The 24434-nt window shown below is 38.9% G+C and overlaps 1 protein-coding gene across 3 annotated transcripts; it reads right to left on the bottom strand.

Annotated features, from left to right (window-relative positions):
• Positions 1 to 179: 179 nt before the first annotated feature.
• On the bottom strand, positions 180 to 23271 carry camk1a (calcium/calmodulin-dependent protein kinase Ia). Of its 3 annotated transcripts, XM_027010973.2 has the most exons (13): positions 23144 to 23271; positions 21304 to 21417; positions 14898 to 15029; positions 13305 to 13379; positions 13041 to 13179; positions 12817 to 12943; positions 12420 to 12495; positions 12125 to 12237; positions 11874 to 11952; positions 11618 to 11705; positions 11037 to 11196; positions 7941 to 8039; positions 5907 to 6122 (listed from the first exon to the last, which is right to left on the bottom strand). In XM_027010973.2, exons 2-12 carry the CDS (start codon positions 21384 to 21386, stop codon positions 7945 to 7947), a joined length of 1167 nt encoding a protein of 388 aa, XP_026866774.2. In that variant the 5' UTR covers positions 21387 to 21417; positions 23144 to 23271; the 3' UTR covers positions 5907 to 6122; positions 7941 to 7944. The 3 variants fall into 3 exon arrangements, with proteins under 3 accessions (XP_026866775.1, XP_026866774.2, XP_026866773.2); XM_027010974.2 differs by lacking the exons at positions 5907 to 6122; positions 7941 to 8039 and adding an exon at positions 180 to 2756; XM_027010972.2 differs by lacking the exon at positions 5907 to 6122 and having other exon boundaries at positions 7886 to 8039.
• Positions 23272 to 24434: the final 1163 nt, after the last annotated feature.

The raw sequence follows: 24434 nt of genomic DNA, 5'->3' as shown, positions 1-24434 counted from the left end.
AGACAGACCTGTATTTGTGCCTAATGATAGATGTAACTGGTGGAAATGGCATAACAGATCCTTGTTGAAAATACAGATGAAATTTTTACTTTGAAGTTGAACTTTAGGTTTAGTATGTTAAATGTGTTATTTAGGCTTGGTTAGACCTGTGTACCTGGACTGATACATGAGACTTCCTTTGTGGTTTGTGAGTCTACAATTATTCAATGTACAGGTAGAACAATCTGCTGACTTTTTGCATTTTTATTCAACATTTAATTTTACTGACATACACTGTGCTAATAAGCATATGATTACAATGGACTAACACATTCTAATGTTCATAAAATAACTGTTCTAATGTTCATCATTATATTCTCTAGTAAACAAACAATTTTTCTGTGCCTCTACTGTTTCACTGAGGCAGGTTATATTACCCTTTGTAGCTGTCCACAATAATACAATGCTCCAGTATTTAAATGGTATGTCATGGTATTTTAACATAAAATCCTCAACAGTTCTTGTTGTGCATGTGCATATAACTAAATGCATATACTCAGCTATATGCATTTAACCTGAAATTACCAGCCATAGTCTGGCTTTGCATAGCACTTTGATGTGGACTTTATTTGCAGTGTACATATTAAGCATACTGAACAAACAATGCATAGACAAGAGTGTTTATTTCAGAACCTGCTACAATATCCTTAAGGGTATTCATTAGCTCTTTGTTATTCCATTAATAACCCATGATGCATTGCATCCATATATGTTTAATTCAAAATGGGTTTTAGGAAAAGATATACAATTGTTCTTGTTTAACACATATATTTGTCTCTTTTTTTTCATGTGAAATTTCCAAGTGCCTCAGTTCTCACTTAAAACAATTAAATTTAGTATTCTGAAAAGGAAATAAATCAAATCATAGATAATTGACTAAAAGACTAGTCTGAGCTTAAATGTTCTGTCACTCATTGCTGAAATTCATTAGAGCCATATAAGTTAAAATCTATGTAGCATTTCCTGCTTCTCAGTGCTAATACTGTCCTGAGTCTTCCCTTCACATCAGCCTGTAGCTTTCTGTGCTATAGAAAGCATAACTGATTTATTCATTTGCTTGTTGTTCAGTTCTAATGAAAGATGCCATGTACTGCAACTACAGTTGTGCTACTTGGTTGAATCATATTTTTTTTTGCCATCATGAGTGCTAGACTATAAATTGTGTGCAAAGCCATATGAGGAATGTTAAAAATATGGGATTATCTAATGGCTGTTTTCGTAATCTTCCAAGTCAAATTAGTTTTGAAGTAAGAAAGGTTCACAAAATGGGATTATAAAATCAAAATGACCAAACATTGAGTTAATGTATCAAATTATTCTTAATATTTTAGTATCAATTCATATAACTAGAAGATATGTTTTGAGACCTTCAGTCTAGCAATGCGTACAAACAATAAATCTTATACTATGAAATAATAAAAATGACACTGGAATTGCATTTCACACAGTATTCAAATTCATGTAATGTGACCCACAGCTAGTACCAAAATAGCTGGTGTCTCCAACATCAAACACTTTCAGTCAGTTTTCTTATGTTAGCATAGTGGTAATAATAATATCTATATATTCATCATCGCTTATGTAAACAATTACAAGGTCATGCAAACATTAGACATTTTCTCAGAGGAGTACAGTATGCATTACATCCAATGACCCAAATCTGAGATTCCTGCCTAAACATCTCAAAGACAGAGCAAGCCCTAGACACACTTCTAAAGTCCAGCATGGATCTCTCCAACACTCAGATGAGGAGTTTCAGCACTTGACAAGACTTTGGGGTCTAAGGTTATCCATGCATGTCTTTCTATTTTAAGAGGTTTTGTCAGGAACCAAGATTAGACCTCTCCCTGGACTCAGATTTGTCAGAAGCCTTTGTTAGAAGTGAATTTTAATCCCTTTGGATCTAGAAATGAAATCATACTCTTTTGTACTTCACGTGCTGATATTGTGTGAAGATTTTGCCCTTGATCTCAGTTCGAGCCTTTGAGCTTTCTTTCACTCCCGTAGAACTGAAACCACAGTCTCTTTCACACGTGAAGAGGCTATAGCCCAAAACTGTGCACTACCAGCTGATGTTACAAGACCAGTCTGATGCAAAACACAGGCACAGGGATAAGGGCACTGCATAGACCTTACATCAAGTAAATACACCATAGATTAAGGCAAGGGAACTTTAAAATAAAGCTTAACAAAGACCACGTAAGTAAGGTTTCAACTTCAGTTTCTTAAGTCTTTTTTTACAGTCTGTGCTAATGAAGCCTGACTCTCTCTGATTTCTTACAAAAAAATGACTACTGTGTTACTAAAGCGCTTGTGCTCCAATCAGAGCACATACTTGGGGTCTAATATTTCTAACAGCTCTGAAAGACTCAAAGTTGAATGCAAGTATGGTACTCTTTGGTTGGGATACGGAACATAAAACAGTCAAAACCGAAAGTGGGTGTCATAACAGGATAATTTGTAACAAAGCACTCAGGTCAGCATGTTTAGAACCTTCTCCGATCCTCTCTTCCTCTTCTCACTCCACTTCTGCAAGCTCCCCCATGTAGACAGACTGGTGGTGGTAGGAGCATGTAATGGGTTGTGCTGGGTTTCACTGGTTTGTGTAGGCTACTGGGTCTCCTCTCAGATCCTACTTGTTGGTCGGCAGCAGTATGCACAGCTTCTGAGACTGTCTCGATCAGCGCTGCCACGGCGACCATCATCGCCTGGGGAGCCTAGTCAGAGACGCGAACAGCAGTGTGTTATGCATCTACATTACTGCTGCAAACATTGCTCTCTTCCAAGCCTTAGAAGTATCAACCAGTGAGTCAAGTTTCTGCAAAAGAATCCAAAAAGTATTACAGTTTCAGATGAAGCCAAGGATTTGGCCTTCTTGTTAAAACACCACATAGATACCACATGGAGGGATAGAACTTATTAATCAATTAATATGAGATGTGTGACCTTAATAAATGAATTCTCACTGATAATAGCTTAACTAATACATAATCAGTAATACATTATACAACATCATAATCACATTAAAGTAGCATTATATTTTGTGTAACCAGTATACTCTATAATCAAAAGTATATCTTGCAAAAGCCATATTATATTCTGTGTTTCTCAGTATATTCCATGTAATTAGTTATATGTTTAAGGCCTAGTCCTTTCTTTTTATAGTGTGTGACAATAAACCTCTGTGTAGTTCATTCTTGATACAAATGAATCATTATGGTGCAGCTCCAAAGCCAGCCCCCTCCCACCCCCGCTGTCCATGGCATAATGCCCCCTTGTTTAGTTAGAATAAGCAAAACACCTCAGGAGATGTGGCTCCACCATCTGAACAACATATAATAGGCACATATGGGGGCTGGTGTTAAATCTTTCTGGCTGCACTTGAGTTTCTTATGATGTACATCAACTTGATTTTTCTTCAACAATAAATTTGTGATCCACTTCAAGAATCACCATTTATTCATGCTGATTCACCAGTATTTGGAGGTTCAACTGAAATCACTCACTCGATTAAAGGAGGAAAGTTTTCCTTATGCTTTTTGCAGGGTTGGGGTGTTTAACATGGTGTTTAACATGAAACCTCTTTAGGGTGTTATCTTTGGTTTGCTATAGTGAGGTTAGAATTTGTCTCACATAGAGCCCAATCAAATCTGCAGGCCTACAATGTTCTATGAGCCTCCTCCTAAGTAAGGCAATTTTAGAATTTTAAAATTGTAAAAAATTGCTTGTGGATCTTTTATTATTGAACAGTCTTTTCAATTATGAGTCTTTTCAATTATGCCTTAGTGAAGGACTCTGATAGTTCTGAAGATAAAGTTTCTCCCTCTGAGGTCATAGCTGATAGATATCTTGCCTAAGGGTAAGAACGTGAGGCCCATAATGGAAAAGGCAGGATTTAATGTGTTGTGGTCCATCCTAAGCAGTGCAGATGTCTAATAGAAGATCTGAAAGATAGAAAAGATAAAGGTAACTTTGTTGCAGATATGACCACTTCCTGGGCAGCTAAAACTGGTGGTGCACTAAATTGGACGCACTGTATCAGTCAGCGAGGATGGATGTGGATAAAATTGTGCACCTTAACAAGCAGGATAATGATCAGGCCCCAGAGATTGTGGCTGCAGCAGTGCATGCTGAACAGGGAGCTCCACTCATGTATAACTCATCCACTGTTGGAGAGGTTGTTGGCAATCACTAGCCCCTCTAGTTCCAGCAGCTCTAGGCATGCAACATTTGGATCAAATCTCTTTGATTGGTCACTTTGGTGTGCAGTATCAGAGGTAAACAGGCCCTAGTTCAGAGATTACCACTTCTAACAGCCCAAATAGCGAATATTGGGACCAGAATTGATGCTTGCCAGATCCCATGTTTATTCACTCAGGATGTGACTGAGATATTTCAGATTTGTGCTCCTTCTTCTTACACAAACATATTTGAGTCAATACTAGGGGCTCCCCCCCCCCCCACTAGTGCAGGAGAATAGGCTGAGGAATATTATATGTTATGGGGTACTGTGCAGCAGATAGTAGGTATAGGCAATTCTTTCTCTGACGTCATGAGCATTGTTCTGGGACCTACTGAGCCTTTTGCTCAGTATCTTGTGTGCTTTTTTAGCAGCATTTAATGACCTTGTAGCTAGTCGTACCATGAAAGGCCATGTGCCCCTAATTACTGCCACTGTTCTCAAAAACCTAATCTCTACATTCATTACAGCACTCTCCCCAGGATGAACTCATGGGATGGCCAGGATGGGGAGGGGAAGACAAGGCCTGCTACAGATAAAAGACTGTTGTCAAAGAAAAAGGTTCCTATCACCATTGTAACAACCAATTACCAAGTATAACTAGAATATCAGGAAGTCTCAAAGTCAGATTAACAACTGGGGATGCTGTATTTGTCACTAACCTACCTCTTCCTATTTCTTCTCAAAGTACTACACTCCAAGGCCTATGTAGGTGAAATGTTTTTCACAAATCATTGCCTGTTTCTTTGCAGGTGGGTGATGCGGGACATGCTCCAGTGTGTCACTATCCCCTAAAAAAGGAAGCAGAGAAGGCGCCAGCTATGACTGTTAGAGTGTAGTTCCCTCCCTGGTGATTCCTGTACAAAAGGTGGCTACCCCAGTGTTATTGTAACCTACTATTTTTAGTAGATGCCTGGCTGAACAAGTTGCTAGGGTTGCAAACGTCTGTGCACGTTGTTATCCCACAGTATGCAGATGACCTGTTGACTGCATCCACTAGGTGCACCATGTCTTAGTCAATACTACAAAAGCTCAAGTTTGTCTCTCTGAAATTGTCTTCCTAGAGCAGTGGTCCACTCTAGGGTGCAAACTTTGCTTGAACTGTCTCTCGGTCGGCTCTAGCCCTGCACTGTCACATCAATACAAACAATGATTTTCATTTGTGGACACACATTGCATCCTCCTCATACTATGTTGTTTTGTGCCAGCTCCAGCACAGATCTGTCATGGGAATGACAGATTTGAATACTTCCTCACTTTCATTCCAGCAGCAATGGCAGGATAGCTGCTGTGCTTGAAAGCCCTGAACAGCATTGGGTGAGCTCTGATGGCAGTGAGTACTCTAACAGGCTATGTTAAGTTCACCTACACACAGACACCACTGGTTCCTATATCTCCTTTTTAACACTACTGCTAAGACAGTGTTCTCACAATGATGGGCTAAGTGGGAGACTGTCCTCCTCTCTCCTCATGTGGTGGGGACAATAGACTCCAGGGCGAACACTGTAGGTTACCTTCCTATCAAAGGACCCGTCATAACTGTTGTGAAAGCCTGTTCCTCTCACACATGAATAATGTACTCAATGCTCCTTTTGTGGATGACTGTGTCTCCATCTTTGTACACAGCTCCAGTTTCTACACTGATGGCCATAGGCTGATGGACTGGGGGGCTGTAAATGGGGAGAGTGCATCTGGACTAAATGGGCAGGTGGGGGAGAGGAACCAGAGGAAGTACCCACCATTTCTGCAAATGAAATTCTCTACAATTCTCTGTGGTAGGTTGGGGGAAGACAGGGCACAGACAGCTGAGCTCACTGCTTTAGCTGAGACACTAAATTGGGCTCTGAAACAGACAGGGAAGCAGAAGGTTAACAACAACATATAGTGCTTATGCCTTTCATGTAGAACATCATTACAGTCCTGTGTGGAAGGAGGGCAAATGTTTCACGGTAGGGAACTCTCACATAGCACACAAAGACACAATTATGTGCTTAATTTGTGTGAAAAGGCTCCTCCAATATGATTTCAGTCATTAAAGTCACATAAAACAATGTGAGCTAGGTATTAGAAGCACTAGGAAACAATGCTGCTGATTTAGCAGCTAGAAAAATCACTTTGGACATGCCCATTATGTAAAGTAGGAACTGCCTTTGCCATTAACCCCCATACTCCTAGCACCGAAAAGATTCATTCTTATTATCCTTAGATGAGCTATAGCAATGGGGGCAATTGGGTTCTCTTCTAGGGATTGTTGGCTAGGTGATTCACTTCTGTGCCTGAAGCTTATTGTGCCTCTATCATAATTTTTTTTTTTTTTCACCAGCTGGGATCAAACATCACATGCAGCAAACTTACTTTTGGTCACAAAAAGAGAGTGTGTGTCATGCCCAAGTTCAGACCTGTAGTCACTTGCTGAAAACATAGCCACTACATAAGAAAGTTAAGCTTTGTCTAAGGCATCAACCGTGACCAGTCAGTCTGTGAGCACACATTCATATTGATTTCATTGGGCCACTTCCAGTTAGTGGAGGTTACAAATACATACTGGTGACTGTGTATTTGTTTTCACAATGGGCTGAGGCTTTCTCTTGAAGAATCAACAATGCTGAGAAGGTTCTATTATCTGAGATATTCCCTCACTGTAGGTTTCCTTTCCAACTATACAGTGATCAGGGCACTCAATTTACTGTCAAAGGACATTAAACAATAATTCCTTATCCCTTATCACCATCAGAGTAGTGGGAGTGTGAAATCCCAGAATAAGTCTCTTAAGGCCAGTCTAAGAGCTCTAATTGATCAGTATTGTTCAAACTGGGGCACACTATGATGTTTCGATGAGTTTACAGGCCATGACTAACACTGGATTACCTCCTCATGACATCTGCATGGGCTGACCCAAGCGACTTTCCTATGATGCACCATTTGATTTTAGCCCCTTGGGTCCTCTCAGAGATATTTTGTAGGTTAATTTAAATGTGTTAAGTGAGAGTTTCAGTATTCTCATGTCTTGATTATATCACAGCAGTAGGAGAGCGATGCAGTTCATTGTTTTAAACCCACTCCTGGGTGTTCAGTAGGTGATACAGTGTATGTTAAATGGGAAGAGCATGTAGAGAATCTCTTTAGTAAGTATGACGGTCCCTTTACTGCTATGCTAGTCACTGCTACTTGCACTCTTGTGAAATATGTCCCCTGGCTTCACTTCCTGGCAATGCCTTGCTCTGGATCATCCACATTATCATTTTTTAAAATATACATATACACTCATCGGCCACTTTATTAGATAACACCCGTTAAAATGTTTGTTAACGTAAATATCCGATCAGCCAGTCACATAGCAGCAACTCAATGAATTTAGGCATGTAGACATGGCCAAGACGAGTTCAACCTGAGCATCAAAATGGTTTAGAAAAGTGATTGAAGTGACTTTGAACATGGCACAGTTATTGGTACTAGACAGGCTAGTCTGAGTATTTCAGAACTGCTGATCTACTGTGATTTTCATGTACAACCATCTCTAGGGTTTACAGAGAACGGTCCAACAAAAGAGAAAATATGCGGCGATCTGCAGTTCTTTGGATGAAAATGCCTTGTTGATGCCAGAGGTCAGAGGAGAATGGCCAGACTGTTTCAAGCTGATAGAAAGGCAACAATAACTCACATATTCACTCGTTACAACCAAGGTATGCAAAAAGAGCATGGACCACAGCAGTAGAAGCAGGTGGGCTACAGCAGCAGAAGACCACACTGGGTGACAGTCCTGTCATCAACAACAAACAACTGAGGCTACAATTCACATGAGGTCACCAAAAGTGGACAACAGAAGATGGGAAAAATATTATCTGGTCTGATGAGTCCCAATTTGTGTTCTGACATTAGGATGGTAGGGTCAGAATTTGGCGTAAACATGATGAAAGCATGGATCCATCGTTATATCAACAATTGAGGCTGCTGGTGGTAGTGTAATGGTGTGGGGGATATTTTTGGCACACTTTGGGCCCCTTATTACCAAATGAACATCATTTAAATGCCACAGCCTACATGAGTATTGTTGCTGACCATGTCTATTCCTTTATGATCACAGTGCACCCATCTCGTGATGGCTATTTTCAGCAGGATAACATGGCATGGTCACAAAGTTCAGATCATCTCAGACTGGTTTCTTGAACTTGAGTTCACTGTACTCAATCGGCCTGCATAGACACCAGATCTCAATCCAACAGAACACCTTTGGGCTGTGGTAGAATGAGAGAATCTCGTCATGGATGTGCAGCTGCAGCAACTGTGTGATGCTATCATGTCAATATTGTCCAAACTCTCTGAAGAAACGTTGTTGAATCTATGCCATGAATAATTAAGGCAGACAAATGGTCTACTCAATAAAGTGGCTAGTTACTAGATTCAGTGGAAGTCTAAACAATTGTGTGTGTGTGTGTGTGTATGTGTATATATGTGTGTATATATACATAAAGATAGATAGATAGAATCCTTAATTCTGGTCTATTTATGTCATACAGTATCTTGCTCTGTTTTTCTTCTGATTTCAATTCCCCCTTTTATATATAATTTACCATTTATTTCAGTGAGCCAACATTTTTCGTGTATCAATTTCCAAATTGAATTATTCCAATCTGAATTATGCTACATGAATGAGTTTGATTTGATCGTAAATCCACAAACATCACTACTTTGCGTACGTAACTACTATGTTTATGTATGCTTCTGTAACGTTTGCATAATCCAGCCCCATCCTATGCATCACTGATGTGGAGGGAGTTTCTCACACAGGGTCGCTACCTTAGGGGACGGAGATGTCCATTGGTCTGAAGATGTAAAACACCAACCCCACCTCCTGACACCTGGAGTCTATTCCACCATGTCCTATCTACCACGTGGACCTATCTACCACGTGTCTCATCTTGAGCTACGAGAAACGCTACCAAGCCTTCAACTTGTTCTGTGATTATCCTAGCATTCTATCCACAGTGTTTGTTCTATTGCTCTCTATATAAAACATATTCATTTTGATAAATTATGTGTACAAGTGCTTAGTAGTTTGCCATTATTAGGCAAAATAAGTGAGGGGTTCACCTTGTACCCTCCTTCACACACAACACATCTACCTCAGTTGCACAACTGTTAAGGCCTAGCATATCAAGTATCTGAGCCTGAAGCCTATAGAGTTAATATCTTTTTTCCCTATTTCATCAACTGCTTTGAGCCCATTGCTTTACCATCCTTCCCACATATAACACATCTGACCCTGATCTTTTCAGGCTGTCATATTAGTACATGGAAGCACCAGACAATTGTGGCTACTCATGTGTCTGCTCCACGTGGCATTCTGTTCTCCAGTTCTAATATCACTGTCTTACACGACCATGTCCTTGCCTGTAATGGCACTTGATGGTTATAGTCACCATGTAATCACCTCTGTCCAGAACCTGATTGTTTTGTTTTTTTTAGCTTACATCTCCCCTTCTATTAGCACCAGTCCAGTATAAACTACCCCTCTCTAAGACTCATTAGTGGCTAGCCATTTTTGTTCCTTCACCAGGTTATTTTGGATCTGCAGACTGAGGTTTCTGCCCTGTTCTAGGCATTGAAGAAGAAGCTAATTCTACTCTTCTGACCTTCAACACCATTAACAATGCAATGGTTGTTATGAGAAAGGTCATTCTATAGAATCGCATAAACTTAGAGCTACTAACAGAAAAGGTGAGCGTGTGCAAGATGATGGGCAGTGCCTGTTGCACTTATATGTCTGTATAGTTCAGGAAAGGCAATTGATGAATCGATGAATCACACACTCATCATGCCATAAGACATCAGAAAACAACATGGGCTGGCTAGCAATTGCTGGGATGCCTGGTTCTCCTCTCTCTTTTAAGGTGTTTGGGATCCTGTAAAGCATCTCTTGACTAGTCTTATTTGCTGTGGTGATTGGTTTCTATCTATACATATATTTTCATTGCAGCCTTGCCCTGGTCCACAATGACTCTTCAGATTAACACCAGACACAGTGATTATATGAGCCCTACTTCTTGTGCTCAAAGGAGGGAACGGAAGGGTGGAATCAATAAAGTTTCACTCATGTTATATTAACTAATAATTCTCACACATGATATTCACATTATATTTTGTGTAACCAGTATACTCTATAATCAACAGTATATCTTGCATAAGACATAGTATATTCTGTGTTATTCAGTATATTCCATGTAATTGGTTATATGTTTAAGGTCTAATCTTTTCTTTTTATAGCGTGTGACTACAAACCTTTGTGCAGTTCATTCTTGATACAAATTAATCATTACGGTCCAGCTCCAGGGCCAGCCTCCCTCCCTGCCCATAGCACAATACCCATTTGTTCAGTTAGAACACACCTCAGTAGATGTGTTTTCACCTCGAGAATCATAATAGGCAGGTTCAGGGACAGGTATTAGAGCCTCCTTACTGAGCTTGATTTTCTTATGGATGCTTTGTTTTGGGCTCCACCTAATTTTTAATTCTTCTCATGGTTAATGTACATCAACTTCACTTTTATTTGTGATCCACTTCAAGAATCATTTTGCTGATTCAGTCCTGAGACGTGATTTTTTTTTACCACCGGCACACTTGATTGCACCACTTTCATAAGAGTTTACCTGTTCCTAAAATGGTGCTGTCAGGTAAATTAGAATGAATTAAACTGAGGGGAGAAAGTCTTCTGCTTAAACTTGTTTGGAGTGCTGTGAGACACAAGCATCGGCTTCACCTTTATCCTCCTCTTCTTCTTCATCGTCCTCCTCCTCCTGGTGCTGCTCCTTGGCAGGCAGGAGCAGATGTCTGTGACAGGGGCTGGTGGAGGTGATCTGGCTGGTGCCCAGCTGAAGTCTCCTCATGTGCCTGACCACAGCGGTGGCATTGAAGGCTTGCTGCTCATTAACGAAGACAAGGTGACAGGGTCAGAAACACAGCAACAGGAGTAGTTGTCTAAAAACAATTTACACAAGTGTGAGGCCGATGCTGCAGTTGTGATCTTATAGTATATAATTGATTCTACAACACTAAATTAAATCTAGTTACAGATTAAACAATGATGTAAACAATGAAGAAATTAGTTCAGGACTAAAGTTAAGCCTTACCATAAGACCTCAGAAAAGAAGTTATAAATAAGGATACATTAACAGCAGCTTTTCACAGACACAATTTTTGAGTCCTAAAATTAATAATGACTTTTCTTTGTGGTATATTTTCACTGTGGTATATTGTGGTATCAGTATTACTATTACCCATATAACTGATTCCAGTAGAGTACCTCAAAGCTAGAAAGAGACAATATAAGGACACACTCACCTTCCATTTACTTTTGGCAAAATTCTTCTTAATCTGAGCACTGACAGACTCGTGGATATTCTTGTCAAGGGCAGTGTCTCCTGAGATCCTTTGAGACCAAACACAGACAGTAAGAGACATCAGGACAATGACACAGACTGCTAAATTAAAAGGGTTTTTACTTTTGCAAAGGTTTGACTGTAGTGTCAGAACATAGACTTAAAGAACTGTGACCCTAAAGGGATATGCTGAAAGATAGAGAGACCTGAACTCCTACCACGGATGTTGTAAGGCCTGTTCACACGTGTACCTCAGCATAGGATCTTTCTCCATTAGGTGGCATATGAAGTCCTTAGCTATGAAGAGTTGGAATTAACACCATTAAATAAACAAGAGAAGTTGTTGTTTTAAGATGTACATTGCACATTTAAATAAACTCTGGATTGTGTATGCCATTAAACCTTGTCCCACATGCAAGTGGTTTGAATTCAGTGAAGATGCCACAATAGTGCTGAACAGAAAAATAACCTGAGTCTGATATGTCATCCCAGTATGGGGAGTCAAATTCATACTCTGCCTTCAGAATTTGTTCAAAGAGCTTGGCATCATTTTCATCATAAAAGGGAGGATAACCACATAACCTGGGGAAGACATGGTAAACATGTATTTTTCACTTGAATCCACATTCTACTGTTCTATTCTGTTCTAACTATTTTGCTGAGAAACTCACAAATACAAAACTTCTATATATATGAACTACTAAATATACATTTATGAGTGTTATACACATCTACATAGTCTTAGAAAGCAAACATGTACTCACAAAATGTACGAAATGACGCCTATGGACCAGCAGTCCACTGCTTTGCTGTAAGGTTTCTGTGCCAGGACCTCAGGGGCTGAAAGAAGGGAATCGAAAGAGAGAAAGAGATAGTAAAAAAGTGGGAAAGAGAAGGAAAGAAAGAAAGTAAGAAAGGGAGGTTGAGAAATCAACAGATGGAGAGGTTCTGAGTGCTCAAATTTTCCTTTGTTGTCTCCATTCACTCTGCAATCATTTTCACTTCTAAAGAGACTAAGGGCGTCATCAAAGAGCTCAAAGCACAGACAGCACTTCTGAAAACAGCTGACACTATGCCCCACTTGATTAAATGGGAGAGTTCACAACACTCAGTGTGCATGTTTGAGAGAGAGAGAGAGAGAGAGAGAGATCTTGTTCATACCCACATATCCAGGCGTTCCACAGGCAGTTGACATCACAGTCCCTGAGTCCTCAATTTTTGACAATCCAAAGTCACTGATCATGATGTTGGAGTCCTCCTCCATGCTGTAATACAGCAGGTTCTCTGGCTGTGCCCAGTGCAAGAGGGTTTTCAGAAAGTGATTTTAATTATTTTGAGCAGGCTTTGTTTCAGTTTAAATGATGTTTCTGCAGTAGAATTCATACCTTTAGATCTCGATGCACAATGCCCATATCATGGAGATACTTCACTGCATCTAATATCTGACAAATGAGCTTACTGGCATCTCTTTCTGTGTAGAAACCCTTTTCCACAATTCTGTCAAACAGCTCCCCACCTGATACTCTAAAGACACATAGACACACAAAGAAAATCAGTCATTAGACACACATCACACATACAAAGAGAATCAGAATCATATACTAATTACAGAGGCTGAAGAGTCCAGCATTTGTATAGTTGAGACTCACAACTGCATGACCAGGTACAGATGTGATTGACTCTCGAATATGTCCTGCAGTGAAATTATATTCTTGTGCTTTATTCTGAAAGAGATAAGAAATGAACGACCAATGAGACATGCCATCTTGTCTAGCCTTAACACAGATAACTACTGACATTCTGTCCTTACCATGACTACTTCCTATTGCACCATGAGCAGGACTGAATAGTCATTGGTATGCATTTGTACTCTTCTCTATGCTTGGCCATAATCCCTCTTCCTTTTCCTCTCTGCACTTATATCTCCCCACTCCTCCTTTCGCTATACTGCCTCATTGAAGTATTTAATATATTTGGCTGAATGTATTTTTATATGTTACTTTTTTGTTTGTTTGTTTGTTTGCTTGTTGTCACCGTACTGCAATTTTTACCACTTCTTACTTGAAAATGAGGCTAGCCTCTTTAAATAAGGGCTTAATTAAATTAAGTTAGGGTTTAATTCTAAAAATAATTGCTAAATATTTACAATGTGCCAGACATAAATTTATATTTCAGCTGACACGGGTACCTTCTCTGTGAAGACGAGTCTAATAGGGGTTACATATTCTCCTGATCTGTTTGCTGTAAGCTCTTTACTGGTTCTGCTCCTCAGTGTTCCACTTTTCAGCTGTGTTTGCTGGCATGCAGCACAGCCCCTAATATGTCTATTTCTCTTTCTACTTCCTTCCCCTAAGCTCTCTCTACCACACTCTCTCCCTCTGCCCTTAATTACAGTATTTCTCACAATAACAGTAGAATACCCTCTTGTGCATTTTAACACTCCTGTCAATGCTTCTCCCAACTATTTCTCTGCAATCCACTCTTGCTCGCTCATTTATTCTCCCTCTCACTTGCTCACATACTAACTCTCTCTCTCTCTCTCTCTCTCTCTCTCTCTCTCTATCTATCTCTGTGTCTTTTCTCCCCTCACTGTACTACTGAGGGAAACCTCTATTCTGTCTCAACCCCTGTGTGTTCTGTTGCCCTAGCAACAGAGACACTAAAAATAGGACTATCTCTAATACTCCTGACATTTCCGGTGCACACTTCCACCAGTTCTTCATGGTGATATCAACATTGTTTACCTGCATGATAGCTTTTACACACTTTGATTATTCATAAAGTGTGATCCTAATTTTGCAGCCTTACTTTACGGCAAGATATGTACATTAGGTAAACTTTTCACTGTTCCCCATAAAATACATCATTTGCTATGACAAATTTGTATCTAAAAAATAAATCAGTAAGTAAATCAGTAAGTCAAGTGTCTCGGCCAGCTTTGTGGAAAACATTCAACACTTGCAACTATATGTGGATGCCTGACCAAGTCGTGCAACATTACACAAAAAACAACAACTGCTGGACTTCAGAAACAGCAATTGACACATCTTCAATTCCACACAACATAGTGTAGCACCCAACTGCCTGCTCATTTTTAATCCTGAGCACTACACCATGAGAAACAAAGATTGTTAAAAAGATAACATTCTGGTGGAGTTTAAATTGAGCTCAGTCTGGCTATGAAACAGCCATTTAACATCTACATTACTCATGTGTGCTGTAGTAATGTGCTCATGTCTGACCTGTGCAGCACAGCAATCTCATTCTCGATGCTGTTCTCCTTGCCTTCTAGGGCCTTCTTGGGGATGCACTTGACAGCCACCAGGTGCTGGGTGCTCCTCTCCTCAGCCAGAACCACCTCAGAGAATGCCCCCCTGAAAAAAAGAGCCGAGGAGGGGGATTCCCATGATTACTGAGCTGAGAGCAGTTTTGCTGTTGCTCCTGTGCTGGTTAAAGTCAGAGATCAGATAATGAAGCTGATCCAGGAACTGCTTTAAAGGACAAAAGGCAGAGCTGATGGACAGCAAGGTTGCTAGGTGTCAGTACTGAAGAATCAGTTCTGCTGACTGTAGAAGAAATTGACATTGCTGATTCACAGCTGTTGTAATTACATGGTAATTCCACACTAAAATCCCTTTTTTTATAGCTACCATTTGACTGTCACTGATATAATGTTACAGAATCCCTAGAAGATTCTGGAACAAATAACACCTCTCCCCCAGTAAAGACATCAGTGTGAAATTAACACCTAGAGTGTTAAACTTATCCCAGATGTATACTGCATATGATCACAATCTTACATAAAAACTGTATGTGGTAATCTAATGATTTTATTGTGCAGGTTTTAAAAAGGTTAAGAGAATCTATTCTCAAACTTGTTATTAGAAAGCTGTGTTTTTAAAGCTGTGGTGAAACTAATCCAGGAGGAAACAAATGTAGCATGTATATAACATAAAATTATTTTGAATTCATCTTATCAGATCACTATGTAGCCAAGAAAAAAAAAGATCGAACAAATATGAAAACATACAACATAATATTTAGCTGACGATTTTATCCAAAGCAACTTACAATTATGACTGAGTACAACTTGAACAATTGAGGGTTAAGGGCCCTACTCAGGGGCCCCACAGTGACAACTTGAACCAGGAACCTTCTGATTACAAGTGAAGTACCTTAACCACTGAGCTATCACTGCCCATGTAATATATACCATTATGCACATTAACAGCATACACATTTGTTGTTATCCCAAAGGGAGGATCTCTAATAAAGGGACACACTCCGATTTTCAATGCGATTCAGCATTTACACTTAAATGTACAATGACAACAAAATGTTCTGAGCAGATTCAAGGCAAAACACTCCATATACACACTGACACAATGACAGCACTGTAAATGAAGAAGTATTCTCTTGTTTACCAGCACAGCTAATTGGGGCCATCGATCACCATATGGAGATCTCATGAGTCACACAGCCCTGTTACTCCCATACTCATCTATGTATGGCTTGCGTTATTTATTTGTTTGTTTAATGATATTGCATGGTGGTGCAAGATATTTTCCTTAAGTTATACTCAGCTATTGAGTTCTTGAGATATTATCAAATTTGCATGACCTTCAAGTTCATTTTATATTAACAGCAGGTAGTAAACCCTAATCAAAATGGATCTCTTTCATTACAGCACAGCTCAATAAAGCTGATGGCGATAATCTCTGACATAAGAGCATAATAAAAAAGGATAAAAGAATACCATTGACAACTAGCAAAAGCAAATAATCTCTAACTTGAAATTCATGTGATTTGTTCTCTATTTAAACAAACTTTGGTGCACTGATTCAAAAACTGCTTCTACTGTTTGCTTTACCACTCAGAGTGTTTTATAAAACCAATTTAAACTGCAAACTTTTAAATGACAGGTCAAACTATTAGTATCAAAGGTTTACTGGATTTACCAGTAAATTAACTGTTTTGTGTACCTTCTTAATTGTGACCTGTATAGATGTGATGTAATGATTAGATGAGCATGTGTTTGAACATCAAATTCCATATACAGGTGACTCTGTTTTGGTTCAATTAAAATTCTATTTACTTGTTCTGGTGACAGCCTAACCTTAGCTAAATTTAAATTAATATAATGGCAAAGTTGTTTGTTTGTTTGTTTGTTTTTGTGTGTGTGTGTGTGTGTGTGTGTGTGTGTGTGTGTGTGTGTGTGTGTGTGTGTGTGTGTGTGTGTGAGTGAAAGAGAAAGAGTAAGTTCAGCTGTTGCCATGAGACATTATAATAAAAGAGTTTGCATGTGGTTCCACTCTTACGTGAATGAGAAAAAAATTGAGGGAAAATCTGGGGATTACAGAACAGGGATAGAATCCTTAATTCTGGTCTATTTATGATATATAGTAGCTTTCTCTTCTGGTTTCAATTTCCATTTATATATATAATTTATCATTTATTTCACGGAGCAAATATTTTCCAAGTAGCAATTGAAACTCCAAACTGAAGTATTCCAATTTGAATTATACTACATGAATGAGTTTGACTGATTTGTAAGTAAAAACACCAACATTGATACTTTGGCACTGCTTGCAAACTTTTTATGTTGTACTATTTATCTCATTCTGTCGTGTGTATTTGTTGTATTGTGCTGCATTGATTTAACTAATTCAACTTTTTGCTTATTTATAATTATGTAAATCCAAGCCCTGTTCCTGCACTTAAAGAGCATTACAAATCTGAATTTAAATTTAAAATTACCTTTTTATTTAACTTTATTTTAATTCTTACAGTTGACTCCAGCTGACTACTCATCTTATGCATTTTGCAAAGTATGCAGAGATGACTCATAATTGGTTGTTATGTTAAGGCTCAGTCAATACTCATTCTTTTTGTATGTTTTGTTTGTATTCTTTTTTCCTCTTACACCCACACTCATCTATCTATCTGTCTGTCTGTTGCATTTATCAAGCAAAGTATTTTAACATTCCTGTGATTACACAAAATACTTTTCACCCATTGCTGGCTAGACTACTTCACTGGTGGGGTCAATAGAAGGCTAGACGATGAAAACACATGTTGAAAGTGTAACATTGTCGCTGGCCCGAGTGCCAGTGGGTGTGGAGCAGGACGCACAGACTCCCTCGAAGTGAAACATTTATTAACATAAAACATGTAGAACAATGGCACTCACACACAACACTAACGACAGACATGACTTATACATTTAACTAAACACAAACTACAATCGCATGTAACAAATGACTATACACACACTAAAATACATCAGCGAACAAACAATGACCAATGGTGAGGCACGTACTGATGGGGGTTTAAATAGACATACATTAACATGTAACCCCATACAGGTGCGTGCCTTCATGGGGGTGTGGCTACAAACATGGGTGAACCCCCCTGCACGCGGCAGGCCGTATCACGTGACTTGGGGGGGGGGGGGGGGGGAGCGTCCCGTGACAGAAAGACTGACTTCATTCATTGTAACTGATGAAGCAGTCTTTTCCCTGTCAATGCCTGGACAAACATTCCAGTGAACTAACCTGTTATGGATCAACTGTAAATAAGAAACCTATTGATATTTATTTGACTTCATTACCTATGTGTATGGTTTTAGAATAGCTGAAAATCATATTATGAAGTCTTTCTTAAAGCACATGGCAGACAATTGGGTCTTGCAGACCATATTAGCAAAGACATCTCGTTGATCACTACCTAGCCCTCTAATAACAAACAAAATATTATTGCCCTATGAGAAATCTGTCCTCCTGTCACCAAGGAAACATGTCCTCTATGACCTAATGATAATCATTCTGTAAACAAACCCAGTCCTGTGATTGGTTCAGCAGGATAAAACAATGACGTCAAACCTATCCGAAATCTGAGAGCTTTGCACGATCTCAAAAATAAACAGTTCACCCCTTTCCTAAAATGTTCTTCACAGAGAAAGTGCTGTGCTAAGTAAATAGTTTATGTAGAGGCCAATCATGTCACTATGTTACATGAATGTGAAATAAAGAAACAATATGTTTTCCTGAAAATAAAATGTTTAAAACTGTTCAACTTTAAAATGATTCATATCATCACATCCATATATCACCATTATCTCAAATTGATCACAACGCCTTACACCGAGGTTTCTTCACTACCTAGCTCATATACAGTGGATCTATCAGCTAAGACAAAGACATGATGGACTGCCATTTATTATTAGCTATCTTTTGGCATATTAAAAACAAAAAATCAAACACTTTGATTAGCTGATGGAGAATGAAATATTTCTAGAATAAAGCAATTGACACCACTTGCTGAATTCATGGCTAAACCAATTTGGTAAGCTTCTTTAGAAAACTAAGAAGCTTTCTGTCAACACATACAATTGGGAGAAATCCTCTGAATGTGTCCAAGAAGGGATTCTGGGAAAGCCGTAACAGTGATATCTCTGGGTTATCCTCAGCGGGGAAGGACATAGCAAGGTGCAGCTTTAGAGATTATGGAGAGAAATGTTTTGCTTTATGCCTAATGTGAGTCTAGATGTGCCAATACACACAACGAGACCTCTCTAAATCAGCAGAGAAAAGTGGACAGAGTGCAGATATAGTTGGTCAAAAAGGGAGAACCCTTTGCAACCAATGGTTAGCTTAAAGGACCGAAGCATTTATATATACCAAAAACAAATGTCCAATCTATCTGCTTCTCTCTTTGCTACAATAGTAACTGACAACCCAATTGAACCCAATTTAACAATAAAAATGATTCTTTTCTCTTCCACTTTCTGTTGAATGGTTCAAACAGCAGCACATCATCTCTCTCATACCCTCTTCACATCTCTCTGTCTTTCTAGTTCTGCTGACAGAGCAGATTCATCCCAGTCTTGACGCTAGCTGACTATGTAACTATGACACCAAAAACCATGCACTTTGTTCCTTTACCTGTCTGCATGGTTCACTGGGTTCCCCAGCAACAGAAATGCACCAGATGCACCACTGCAAAACTGATGAATACTCTCAACACTGGCTATTATGCTGTAGCCCTGAGGGGTCTACAGCATAACCAAACAGAATGCTTGTGATAGCAGCACCGAGGTAAAGTCTAGTTAGAGTACAGAGGCTATGAACAGGTATGGTGGACATGTGTGGGGACCAACACACATGACAAAGCAATACATCGGCATAAATGGGGAAGAGAAACAGTGCCTAAATGATAAAGCTCTGCAGTATGACAGAGCAGCCATTGTGTGTGTGTGTTTGTGTGTGTGTGCGTGTGTAGCTTTACACTACTGCTCCAGTTTTGCCCATGAGACAAAGGTACACAGTACAATCCACACTGAGCCATCCTCAACCTTTCAACTTATTCTTCTCTAAGGACATGGGTGAGTGCCAGAAAGACCTGACGTGGCATGAAAACACACACACACACACACACACACACACACACACACACACACACACACACACACACACACACACACACAGATACGGACACATGCTCAGACAGAGTGCACACACACACACAAAACCTTGCTCTGTCTCTTATGTTCTCATCCATCACTCTCTCTCCTACACAAACACACTTGTGCAAACACACACACACACACACACAAATACACACACGTGCACACACTCACACTCAAAGTGCAGACACAAAGTGAGAGAAAATGAATACACACCCACACACTTTGCAGTATAAATTTAGCTGAAGCAATTGAGGGCCAGTACAGCACTCAGGAGAAACACACACACATCACATCCATTGTCGAGTGACAGTGTGCTGAGTTTAGCTAAAGGCTGCTTCAGATTCACTGATCAAAAGCTGCAGTGAGACAACTTTCTCCACAGCCCAGAATGAGACAAATCTTACAAAAGAGACATAATCATGAATTCTATTTAAAAAATACATACAAAACCAAAAATCCATTCCACTATGTATGCCTTGAAACATACAACTGTTCTTAATTTCTTTAGTATCAAGACCATTTCATTTCCTATTCTCCAGAAGTGAAAGATTAAAACATCTTTATTTCCTATTCTCTGTAGGTGTGAAAGGTGAAGTTCAAAATGTAAAAGTGCTTTACCATGACTTTGCACAATGCTTAGTTTTACTATTTATTTTATACGATGGCTTAAACCAATTAAAAAATCAATTAACAAAAAGGTTGGGATAAAAGCACAGGATGAGCCTTTACTTTCTCAGCTTGAGCCATTTACTTCTGCTATTCTCCAAAAAAAATCAAAGAAACTACTCACTAATCTTTCTGTTTCTGAGGGTGAAGCATGATGATGCTTTCACACTGCTGAATTTCTGATAGGCATGACATGCTCCTGAGCATGGTTCACTGCGTAGAGCTGGGGAGAAAATCAGATATCTCTTTCATCAAATCACTATCTTAGTACCACCATATCAGATTGTGATCATAAATCCACTCTCACACACAAGCACTCGTCAGGACGGGAGTGGATGTAAGAACTTCAGGGTGCACTCCTCAGCTGAGGCTACTGAATGCAATCATTCATGATTTCATTTGCTAAAATCAAGATAATCAAAGGGGAAGAAGGAGTTATTTGGAGTGATGTCTGAAGAATTATATCTCTGGCCAGCAACAGAATTTCACAGCAATTAATTTTTCCAAACACTCACGTCCCCAAGACCTCCTTGAAGTCATAGTTTTCCTTGATATCGGTTGTCTTCTTTTTCCATCCATTTCCATCTTCCAAGGGCATTGTACAGATGGGCTGGTCCACCACTGGGGAGCTGTAGCGTGAACAAGTGAACACAGACATCCCAAAGGCAACCAGTTAGCCCGAGCAAGGGAGAGGCAGGGGGAACACAAACATCACCACACTAAACATTTAGGATATTGCTTCACATATAATCATTTCACAGACACTAAAAGTGATGCTTGTAAGGCCAAAGTTACTTCCTACAGATAGGATTCAGGTTTCCGTTCCAACTGTACTGGCTCTGATACTAAAAAATCTAGATATTAGCACCTCTGGGTCTAACATCTAACCTTATGCTTGCTGGGTCACTGTTCTGTCAAATCCCAAATTAAACTTTATCTTGCTAGAAACATAAAATTATGCTAGGTAATCTCACAAGCCTTATTTCACTATTTTTGATTTCACAAATTGGATGTAATCCATGCAATAGATACTGAATGTATAGTTAAATTTGTTCTAGTAGTTCCTAAGGTCTTTGAGTACTTTGTCATGTACAGTCACCAGTTCATTATTAAAGTAACACTTTTGTGGTCACTTATTTTGTTCCTCCTTAATGGGATTTATGTAAAATACTGGTTGAAGATGCACATAAGCACAATGCAGGGCAGTGAACATGGCTCAAAGAGTCTGGCAGGAGAAGTGTGAAATAGAAGAGGGCAGCCAAAAAGACCCAAGACGGTTGTGCAATCAATATAATTTGAAATTCTAATATAAATGGTAACTTCAGATGCATAAACCATACATTGGATAAATATGCAATTTGACACTTACAGCTTTAAAAACATTGAATGAACTACATACACATATACACCATTTGTATGATTTCTTCACCATTGTCTAAATATCTTAATGTCATCTGTTATATCTGTTAAACAAAGCCTTAGCTCCCAGGAGAGCCTATGGAAATATTAGGTCAGAATTCTAAGCACCTATAGGTTAATGATGCATAGAATCCTCAGCATGACTGGTGCACTTCAAAGTGAATCAGTTGATGGAATGAGGCTGAAGTAGATGTGGTTCAGAACACCACGTCAGCCCAGTTTAGTCACTTTCCTCAGTTTCCAATTAATAATAGCACTTTCCATATGGGGTATCTAATGACGTGCAAGTACTGCACTCATTAAAATAATTTTAAAATTCTGGTTACCAATTAAACAAATAAAGAACTTTCTGTCTAGAGTTGCAGTACTTAAAATAGCAGCCACTATCTACACATTTTGACGTGTGACTTTTAACGGTTTTACATTGTTCCTCCATATTAAATGACATGCACGCGTGGGTGTACCTGCCCTGACGTCTGCAAGGATACTTCATTTGCAGAGGTGCAATAACATAAAATTAAATAATTACACATGAAATGCGTTCATTGGTAACGAAAGTGTTAGTATATAATAGGGACATTAAGGCAATAATGATAACCATGTTTAAATGATGCTTTAAAAGATCCAGCAAGATTCTGGTCAATGCGCTAATCCTGGTTGACCCTCATGTGTCTAATGCGTTCATGCAATAAATTCAACGGACGATTTTCAGTGGCGCGAAACTGATATGATAAATATCAATTTGTTTCAAGTGCCGAATGTAGAAATGTTTGTAACCATAATTATATTGCGTTCTGCGTATGGAATGTTAATAACATAACTTATGCAGGCTTGCGTTGCAGGAGAAAAATAGCAGTATAATCAGAAAATCCGTTCTCTACAAATTCATCCGCTCTTCTGAGCGGAAAACGTCAAAAAAAAAAAAAAAAAGCTTACCTGTGCGCCTGCTCTTGGAGCCAAATTTTGCTGCCGTGGCTCGTACTCGATTCCACAATTTCACGTTCGATGCAATAGTTGTGGCGTTCTGTTTCTACTAGACCTGCCCTGACGTCAGGAATCCACTGTAGGTTGAGGTGGCTGGAGTTCTGTAACGAGCGAGTAATGTTCTGCGTAGCGAGATGTTTTGAAGCAATTTAAAGGTTCTTATTAATGCATTAATGCAATTCTGAAATTGAGCAATTTGAACGATGTATCTTAAGGGTGCGCTTTTGAAATAAATGCCCTTTTAAATAAACGTCTCAGCACCATACACTCCACAGATAATCTCAAATTCTATTGCATTTTATAAAAATCATAAAAATATGTTTTCAATTTGCTTTAGGTAGGAGATGATCTATAAATAGAAACAATACATTCATAAGGCATGTAGTTTTCTTTCTCACTGTTGGATAAATGCTGTAGTTTTCTGCTGTCTTAAGAGTCATTACTGAAGGTGGAATGAAAGGTATACAACTCCATACTCCATACATGATTTTGTGATCATTGGTAGTTCCTTCATGACATAGACCATATGTATTTAAATTATGGCATCGAGGTCCAGGTACATTTTCCACACTGCCTTTACCAAAACGTTATGTGTAATGATCAGTTAGACTTACTTCATTTAACTGCAAATTCCAGGAGTGGAAATGTATGCCCTAGGAATGCTTATGCACTAGAAGCACATCAACAGTGACCTAAGACTATTAAAAGTGAGTTAACTTGATTTGTATATGTATACCCGACACCATGTCCCAGTCATACAGAATAGCCTTACAAGCATATATCCCATGTAAATTCATAAGTTAGCCTAGTGTAACTAATTCTCTGGTTAGTCTGCAAATAAAATGTATTACAGATAAAACTAACAATATGTAACCTACATATTTAAAAATTACATATATTATGTAAATGTTTAGTCCAAAACCTTTAGTCTAAGAACTCATATGCATATTTTCTAGTATATTTCATATCTTGAGGGTAATGTATAGACTTTATGCCTATGTTGACTGCTGGAACGTAATTAAAATAAATACAGAAAGAAAAACGATAAACATTAAAGAAATGCATAATTTTCTAGAAATGTTGTGAAACCTTAAAATCTCTATATCACAAACCCAGAAAGAAAGAACGAATAAATAAAAGAATGAGCTGTTGGAAGTATAAACCGTACGTAACGCTAGCTACTTTATTGAATAAGACTTTTAGACAAATATACTTCCTGTGACGTTTAGACAAGAGGCGGAGC

Source organism: Electrophorus electricus, chromosome 3 (genome assembly GCF_013358815.1).
Source record: "Electrophorus electricus isolate fEleEle1 chromosome 3, fEleEle1.pri, whole genome shotgun sequence".
NCBI classification, from domain to species: domain Eukaryota; kingdom Metazoa; phylum Chordata; class Actinopteri; order Gymnotiformes; family Gymnotidae; genus Electrophorus; species Electrophorus electricus.
This window is presented reverse-complemented; position numbering and strand designations above follow the sequence as displayed.